Source organism: Crocodylus siamensis, chromosome 10, assembly GCF_052110815.1.
Source record: "Crocodylus siamensis isolate JL-2025a chromosome 10, ASM5211081v1, whole genome shotgun sequence".
Lineage (NCBI taxonomy): Eukaryota > Metazoa > Chordata > Crocodylia > Crocodylidae > Crocodylus > Crocodylus siamensis.
In genome coordinates, this window is record NC_143404.1 from 41459054 (window position 1) to 41468481 (window position 9428).

The 9428-nt window shown below is 45.1% G+C and overlaps 1 protein-coding gene across 1 annotated transcript in view; it reads right to left on the reverse strand.

The window, feature by feature from the left end:
* Positions 1–8140, reverse strand: part of LOC149856499 (arf-GAP with SH3 domain, ANK repeat and PH domain-containing protein 1-like) — a 92695-nt gene extending 84555 nt beyond the window's left edge. Inside the window, exon 1 of the mRNA XM_090064565.1 lies at positions 7657–8140. Within this exon, the coding sequence (XP_089920691.1) occupies positions 7657–7782 (126 nt within the window). The 5' untranslated portion in view covers positions 7783–8140. The remainder of the gene's footprint in view (positions 1–7656) is intronic.
* Positions 8141–9428: the final 1288 nt, after the last annotated feature.

The window sequence follows — 9428 nt, forward strand, 5'->3', positions numbered from 1 at the left end:
TCACTTGTGAGCAACCCGCTCACAGCACCACTCTCCCCTGCCCCAGCCAATCTAGGACTTCCGCTCAATTTTCACCAACCGGCTGGGACGGCCTATGAATTCCAGGACTGTTCAAGTCAAACTGTGACATACGTTCATCCTAACCATAAAACTTTTAATCTATCATCATAACAATCCTTTCTTTCCAGATGAAGATCAAAAAGCACAAGCATCTCAAGTGCCTGCCACCTGCTGGTGCTGGTGCTGTTGCCGGTAGGGGCTCTGCAGATATGAATGCCTCAGGAAAAGCCCTTTTTCTATTTATTTCTTTTCAGCAAACCACTTCATAGAATTACATTTCCTCATCACTTCCTGGTTGCAAAATCCCATCCTAGATACAGTAGGGTCCCTGTGAAAGGAAGCTATACATACAGGCTCCCAGAGTTGGAGTACTGCTTGCTAAGGTCCCATTTCCCCTGCCAGCTGGCAGTGAACTTTTAGCACAGTAGATTGATAAAGAAATGCTGAATCAATTCAGCCCCCTGATTTCCCAATCTGCCTTGAACCTGAAATAAAGAACTGAAAACAGGGAAATCAAATGAGTGACACTTTCCTAGTATCCCCAAATCCTTGGAATGAAAGTTGACTCCTGGCTGCAAGTGAGTAGGGTCAGTTCTCACCTCCAAAGAGATCTGGATCCTAAACAGACTCCATTATAATGACAGACCCCAAAATGACATCTGTAAAGCAGTTAGTGAAATTACCAAAAATTTGCAGCCATCACTGTTTCAGCTGTCCAGTACAGAGATTCAGTGAGGTTCTCCAGGGCTCTGTCTTGCATCTGCTATTGTTTAATATCTTCAGTAATGATTTGGATGATGGGATCAAGTGCACACTTAGCAAATTTGTGGATGACACCAAATTGGGTCCAGGTGCAGATACTCCAGGGAATAGGGCTAAGATCCAGAATGACCTACCATGTTTACTGGAATCCAAGACAGTTTCCGCCCCACAATCAGCATGGGGGTGGTGGGAAGGGGAGAGTCTTGGATTGGATTTGAATACCAGGCCAGTGCAAGCAGGACCAAAGCCAAAGCTGAGGCCAGGATGGATCATTTGGCAGGGAAGTGGGCACATAACTAGGGGAAAGTGCAGGGAAGCCTGCAGCCTATTCCCACACCCCTTGCTCCAGTGCTTGTGCCTCTTTACCCCTGCACCCCTCCCCCCCACACACACACACACCCACACCCTCCCTTACCTTTTGCTCCAGTTTCCATCCCTCCAGGCCCAATCCTGTCTAGCTAGGAGTTGCCACTTTTCCATGGTGGAGCTGGGTGATGGTTGTGTCAGGGCTGACTGCCCTGGAGAAGCAGAAGGTAAAGTGGGGCAGAGAGTGCCTGTCTCCTTTCCCCCACAAGAGGGAATAGGCAGCAAGGGTCAAGCACAAGCATGGAGGTGGGTAGAGGGTGTGGGGTAGGCACAGGAATGAGGAGCAATGGGCAGGCAGCAAGGGACAGGCATAGGCACAGAGGAGCAGGCAACAAGTGGGGGCAAGGGGTAGTGGAGCAAGGGGTGGGGAACTGGCCCCTTGCCCCCCTCCCCTGTCACTGCTTTGCCTGCCACTGCAGGGGGGCAGGGGCAGTAAATTTACAATCATCTTCTATTAAACAGATTCTATACATGGCAAATTGTAACAAATTTATGATTGTCCATGTATAGAATCTAATTATTGGCAGGGTCATCTTAAATTCAAGATTGCCTTAGATTCAAGTAAATACAGTATATAGACTGGCAATTCAGATAAGATTCAGCAAGGGCAAGTGCAAAGTGCTGCACTTGGGGTGAAATAAGGACCTATGAGTCAACAGTATGCTCTGGTTACAAAAGAGGCCAAGAGTATACCGAGTTTTATTAACAGGGGTATCACCTGAAAATCAAGGGAAGTGATTTTTCCACTCTATTCAGCACTAGTAAAGTCTCAACTGGAGCGCTGTATCCAGTTTTGGGCCCCACACTTCAAGAAGGATGTGGGCAGTTAGTGTCTAGAAAGAGTTTAGTGCAGAGTAACAAAAATGATTAGGGACCTGGGAAACAAGTCTTATGAGGGAAGGCTGAAAAAAATTAGGGTTATTTAGTCTGGAAAAGAGAAGCCTGAGGGTGGTTTGATAAAAGTCTTCAGATACATGAAGGGTGATTACACAGAGGATGAACTTAGGCCTTTCTCTTGGACTGTAGGGGACAGGAGTAGAAGCAATGGCCTCAAGCTGCAGCAGGGGAAATTTAGGTCGGAGAACAGGAAGGACTTTTTGACTATGAGGATGGTCAAGGTTTGGAACAGGTTCTCTCAAGAAATTGTGGAATCTCCATCCTTGGAAATTTTCAGTAGCAGGTTAGGCTGGAATGGCATAGTGAGGGATGACCCTGCCTTAAGCAGGAGGCTGAACTAGGTAACTGTGAAGTCCCTTCCAGGCCTTCTTTCCTATGATCAAGTCTAGAAGAGGCACATGGCCCCAGTCCATCCAGGTCCTATTTCTTATTTCTCCATTAGCAGATTCTAATGTGCTGGTGTTTTCAGATTAACAGAGTTTCAGGCAGAAGGTTAGAACACCCACTGACCTCCTGCATAACATAGGACATTAAAATTGCTCCCCAAACTGAGCCCAATAACGTATGTTTGGTGGAAATGTATCTTCCAGAAAGGCACTCAGTCTCCATTTGAAGACAGCAAGAAACAGGATTTCCCCCATTCTCTTAGGAGTTTGTTTCAATAGTTAATCACACTCCGTGTCAAAAAACTGCATGCCATTTTTAGTTTGAATTTGTCTGACAGCCTCCAGTTCTCTTTCTCTGCTTTAATAAAAAGACCTTTAGAACCCAGAGCTCTTCTAAGTTTTATGAGCCAAGGCACCTCTCAACCAATTAAGAAAGTTAAGTAGAGTCTGAGAGCTGTATTAGCCCCACCTTGTCATATCTAGAGGGTGTGGTAGGACCAGGGAAGAGGTAAAAGGAAGGCAGCTCCTGATGTATAGAAAAAGGAGACTCAGAAAATTCTCTTTGTGGTTAAGGCAGAAGGAGACCTACAAGAGGGGAGTTAGCTTCTGTGGAAAATTGAAATACCAGGGCTGGTGCTCTGTAGAAGACTGGAGAACCTCAGATAAATGAAAAAAAGCTCAAACCCAGAGTAAGCAGAAACTGTTCTTTGTCTGGTTTTTTTTGAGTCTTGCTGAGGGACACCAAAGAAAAGTCCTGCAAATCACTGATTTGGAAGAGACCAAAGAGTCTAGAAGAAAAGAAAGGCATTATGTTGGTTAGGGGGATGTGGATACCCAGGAAGGTGGACAGGCCATCATCAGACCAAATCACAGGAATACCAGCCTATGCCAGGACGGGTTCTCCTAAATAGTAAGATGATGACACTTTCCCTTCTAGGCATTTTTCTAGTTCTCAAACCACATGCAGCTCTCTTGCACCCTCTCCAATCTTCACAATTCTTGTAAAACTGTGGAACCCATACTGGAGGGAGTATTCTCACAGGGCTGTCACCAACACGGCACACAGAATAAAGTAATCTCCCTATTCCCACTTGTCTGAACTAATACTTTATGCAAGATGTATATGGTTTATAGGAATAGAGATACAGAGTGATAATGTTTAATATTCTCACTCTTTTTATCATTAATTACTAAAAATAATGTATTAAAGATATTATTAATAAAAATTAGCATTGCTTCAATGTGTTTTGCCACAGCAATGCACTGCGAGCTCATGTTGTGTTCTTTATCCACTACGACCCAAATCCTAAGCAGAGATCTCTGCTAGATCTCTGGTGACATTCTAAACAGACAGCAGTAAACGGTGTTCTCTCTAGCCACAACTTCCTGCTGTAGCAACTCAGTATTTGACGTTCTGGCTTTGCCTTGACTAGAAGTCAAGGGAGTGACAGTTAAGTGTTAAGTAACAGGAAAATTGCACCATGCCTGATGTTATTCAGGAAGTTCTGATACTACTGGCAAAGGGCCAGGTGATCAATGTGAGAATAAAAAGCCAACAGCGACCACTGTACAGGTCCACTGTCAAGGTTTGTGCCTGGCCATGAGGACTAAGCACAGAACTATGATTGCAGATCCTGCTCAAGGGATGCTTAGCAGCATGGAGATCTCTTCAGCATGCCTGGGGGCTACTAACCTTTAAAAATAGGCATATTCTTTTGGGTTCTGGGTGGGGAGGCTATGGCAGCTTTAGACTAAGGAGCAGTACTCTTACATCTCCTGTTTCTAACATAATTTCCACGGGGTCAGAATTCAGGTCAGGAGTCAGGCAGTGCTGAATGGAAATATCACCTTAACTTTCTAGGAAGTCTGCCATTTTTATCTGAGTTTTGGCAATTAACTGTCACAGTCTGAATGGACTCAAGGAACAGATGGCAACTTTAAGTACCAGTAACCACACCCCAATGAGTTCAGTTTTGTGTGTTAATTGCCATTGTTTGTTGAGAAGCTGGGGAATACTGATAGGGGCATAACTAGGGCATAGCTGTGGGAGAAAGGGCCGCTATAGGGTTATGTACTAACAGATCAATGGGAGCCCCTCACTACCTGATCCAGTCAGTACTCAGGGCACATGGGCAATTCAGGCAGTTTCTTGAGGCAATGCCAGATATCGAGGGGGTGGGGACAAATGGGTAAGCTCCTGCTGACTCATTAAGGTCCTTCTCAACATGCATAAAACTATTGTCAGCCAAGGAACTGCTCTGAACTGCTAGAAATGGAGGTGGAAGATCCATCCCCAGTCTTCCTCAACACAGACAGCAGGATGGTCTTGTACTTGACCACTCACTCTTTGTGAGCTCTTCATAAAGGTTCCTGACTACAAGCTTCCCCCAGGCTTAATCCTGTATGATAATAGCATGTACTAAGCATCTCCATTCTTGCCCCCCCACCACCACCCCAGATACAGAACATGACGCCTGATTCTGGAGTACTCAAGAAACCTGGTCACTTTGGGGGTGGGACTATGTTTTGGGAATCCATAGGCCAAATAACTGGAGATATTTAAGCCTTGTACTGACAAAACTATGTTCAGAGTGGTAAGCCTCTGTCCATGCTTTCTAGACCATCCACTTTATAGTCACTCTGTTGTGAATTTGCTGTATAATAATTTGGGTTTGGGAGAGGGGCTTTATCTTGGTAGCTTCTTGACAAAGCAATGCTAAATTTCTATTAGAGTCTGTCCAAAACCTTAACAAGGTACCACTGCTTTGAAAATTACCTGTGTACGTGTGTGTATTTTGGAGCCCTTTGGAAAATGAAATAAAAACCTTGATATTTTATAGAGGTCTGCATATTGGGAGCTCCTTAAAAATGCTCCCAAATTTAGCTCACAACGTGTGCATATCAAGTTTCAAGCCCATGCGCCTCAGACCATGAAGTTCACAAAGTATTCTGTCGATTTAAGGCAAAAGGTCTTTTTCATGGTGCTAAGTGCTTTATTTTGTAGGTTCTTGTAGCTATTTATTCCAAGTGCCATTAATACAAGTCAGTGTTGGCCAGTGCTGCCCTGGACCATCCCCAACAACAAATACACAAGCCACTGAAAACAGGAAATGTCAAGGTGTACATCAGCCCTGTCCTGCCAGCTTAATTCTGCCCACTACAGTAATGGTCATTTGGAATGTACTGTAAAGATGGGTCAGGAATGTCTACTGTTATAAGAAGCAGACATAAGAAACAACTAAGTAAACATGAGATTTTGGGGGAAGATGCCCAACCCATAGAACAGGGGTTTAGGCTGTAACCGTCTTGATCTAAGAACATAGGCAAGCAAGGACACAGGCAGACCTTGTCTGCCAACCCATAGAACGACATTCTCTTGTTCTCAGCATGTTCTCCACCTGTCTTTCACTGTTTTAGCTCTAGTTGTGCTGACTACTACAAGGATTACTTGCAGCAGTTTGCCTGGGTGTATAGTGGAAAATGAAGGTAGAAAAAAAAGAGACATGGTGAGATTGTTCACATGACTGGAGTATGGTCATGTATGGGTGCAACTTCTTCAGAAAGGAGAGGCAGGGGAAAAAAAAGGATGAAATGTTGCTCTAATTTGTTCTGAGGTGCAGTACAAAGTAGAAAGTAGGCCTGTTGAAAGCCTCTGGGTAAAGGTCAGAAGGGAGAGCAGGAGGAGGAATGTCATGGTTGGCATCTGTTATACGCCACCAAACCAGGAGTAAAGGTGAATGCAATTTATTCCATTCACAGAATTATTTTGTCCATGCAGTTATTTCATCCCATGTGCAGGGCTTCATATTAGTGCTGGTTGAATATCATCTGGTCGACTCTAGACCATCTCTCCAGTCTATTCAGGTAAGTCCTCTAGAATGTCTGCAGCTCACACAGTCATTCCCCAGTTAATGTGCTAGTTGAAATCAAACTCTAGCTCCAGTGACCTCAAATATAGACAGCAAATCTTACCCAAGTTCCCCATGAGCCACATCAAATTTCAAGACCATCTGATTGAGCAAATCTATTTTAGAACATTTCTGGATGTGTCAAGTGCAGGAGTTAACTCTACCAGAGTTAGTCTAGCTCAGGATCAGCAACATTTTTGGGCAGAGTGACAAAATCCCAGTAACCTCTATTTGTAAGATGTTGGCATGCCAAGGGTCAATGGCAAGGGAGCTGCAAGGGGTCCAATCTTTGTTGTGGCAGCACAGCCCTGGCCTTTCGCTCAGAAGCATGCATGCACCTCCTCCTGGCAACAAGCCAGGAGGAGGTTCGTGGACCCTGGTGCAGCTCCTTGCAGCCTCTTTGCTACTTGTTAGGAGCAATCTGGCCTCTGTGGCCAGCGGCAGGGGCCTACCCAGAGCCCAGGCCGGATGCAGAGTGCCAAGGAAAATGGCTTCACATGCCACACTCTGGCACATGTACCAGGGATTGCTGAGCCCTAGTCTGGTTCAAGTGAGAGCAGCCACAATGCAAAGTATCTTAAGTAGCACAAAGTGGTTGTACAAGCAGCAGATGAACTGTGCTAACTGGAAATTTGGTTTTTATGCTCAGATAGACCAAGCAACTTGAGTTAAAAGCATGACAAGACAGAAGTGACAGTTTGCATGCGGATAGGATTAAAGGAGCAAAAACTGATTCAGACCTTATCAAGTATGTAGTGAAGACAAGCTCTTAGAAAAGTGAAATAACTTCCTAATAGATAAGATAGTATCACCTTATTAACTACCACACCACTATAAAGTCCACATTTTATTTAATCATTCCATTTCTATCCTTAGCTCTATGTTTCCTTGAAGATAACAAAGAAGTGTACTCCAGGACATACGTCAGCCCTCTTCCCTCCATCCACCTTATAGGATCAACGTAGCCAGATTAAGCCTCACAATGAAGAAACTTGACAGGGAAGTAGGAGGCAGATGCAGAAGGAGCGCAGAAGAGGAAGTTGAGAGCTACAGGGTGGGGAGCTGACATGGCTGGAAGTCAGTGCTGCAATGTGCTCAAGCAAGTACAGCATGAATCTAACTCCTCCCACCTTTCCTCCTGCACTGAAAGAACTGCAGGGAATAGGCACTCTACCCTCTCCCCCTTCTCTCTTACCCCAACCCATCTACCCTCCAACTTGTAAAATCCTTTCCTGCCCCGCACCCTGCACTCCGATGCAGAACACCGTTCCCCTCACCTCTTCCAGACTGCAGACAGTTGCCCTGCACTTGCTCATGTAGCTGGTGAAGGAGGAGGTGGTTGGGGAGCTCAGATCTTCAAGGGCCTGAGAGATGAAGTCGCACACAGAAATGAACTCCGGCATCCTGCCAGTGGAGTGCACACAAGGAATGGAGTCTGGGGCTGACTTGCAGTGACTCAGAGTCCGTCCCCAGGAAGGGGAACTGGAAAGGAGAGACCGCAAAGCTGAGAGGAAGCTGTGGCCCACAGAGAGCTGCAGCAGAAGAAGCAGAGACCCCAACCCAGAGGGACTCACAGCAGCTTGCAAACATAAAAACAGACACTGATCCCAACTCTGGGAGACGGAGCTGAGCTAACCCAACCCGCAGCTAGGCCTGTGCTCCAAGATGTGGAATTTTTTCCCTGTCACATGAACAGGAACTGCCATCACAGTCACAATCAAACTATCACAAGATGCCAGCTGCTCCCAGGCCTGCCTTCCAATGAGACTGTTGCAGAAATGGCTGCGGTTCGTTTCTCGGGAGGCGAAGAACTCTGAGTCTCAGACACACTCTATTAGCAACACAAAAGGTATATTTGCAAATAGGGCTGGAGTGGAAACAAAGGATCACTCCAACTGCTGAGGACAACTCTCAGCTGGCTTTTATCTTCTCTCTCCTGAGCACGTGTGCAGAAGCAGGAACTCTTACATCTCATTTCCGGTTCATACAAACATATATGAAATGACGTCACGTCATCCGTCGCATGTGCATTATAATTAACTACTTAAGTATGCGGGGCGGATAGGCTTATATGCATTAGCTAATTACGCCTGCTCAGAAAGTACTTTAGGTTACCAAAAGTTCAAACCTTCTCTGCCCCAAGGACAGGACCATTAAAAATTGCAATTGACTCTTATCTGCATGAGAACGCTAAGGAGTATATGCTTTACTGTAACAAAGAGATAGTAAATTTGCAAAACAAAGAGAGAGTGATACCTTAATACAAAGAGCCCTTAGTAGCTTCTCCTCCAACCTCCTCCTCCCACCAGGGAGAGCTGGCAGCTGTGCTGTTCTAACAACACTATTCATAATGCATTTTCAATAATATTTCTAACAATATCCCCCCTCAAGATGCTTTCTGCTCTTTACTTCATTTAGGCAAATCAAGATAATTACGAGGAATTTTTCTGAGGATCATGACTTTTGCTGCAGTCTGTGCTTTCAAAGGGACTGCTGCGACCTGCATTCCTTCTACTGTGGTGGTTATCAATCTAGTGAGACAAGGAATAAGGCAAGGGATAAAAATCAAACCAGTCAGAGCACACAAAAGCACAAATCCTACTTTTTTCCACCAGGGTCCTCCAAATAATTTAAACCACCAGTCTTTATTCCATGTGGTTTCCCACGTTTGTATTGGTACATGGGCTATTTTCTTGATCTCTTTGGCAATCTCTAAGACTACTTTCTCATTATCATCTATTTGGAGACAACAATGAGAAAGGTTGAACTTTCCACAGACTCCGCCATCCTCTGCGAGTAAATAGTCTAAAGCCATTCGATTTTGGTATATGGCTTCTCTCATCTGAGAACTCTGTCGGGCCAGCAACTCGAGAGCAGTGGCGGTCTGGTTAGTAATTACTTCCAAGACTGCCTGCAACCGGATGATTCTATTTAGCATATATATTGGTGTCCGGTATCCCCAACTCTTATCATTAGCCCATGTAGCTGGTCCATAATACTCAATGATCCTTTGAGGAGGCCACTCATCCTCCTTCCACTTTTGGTAGCC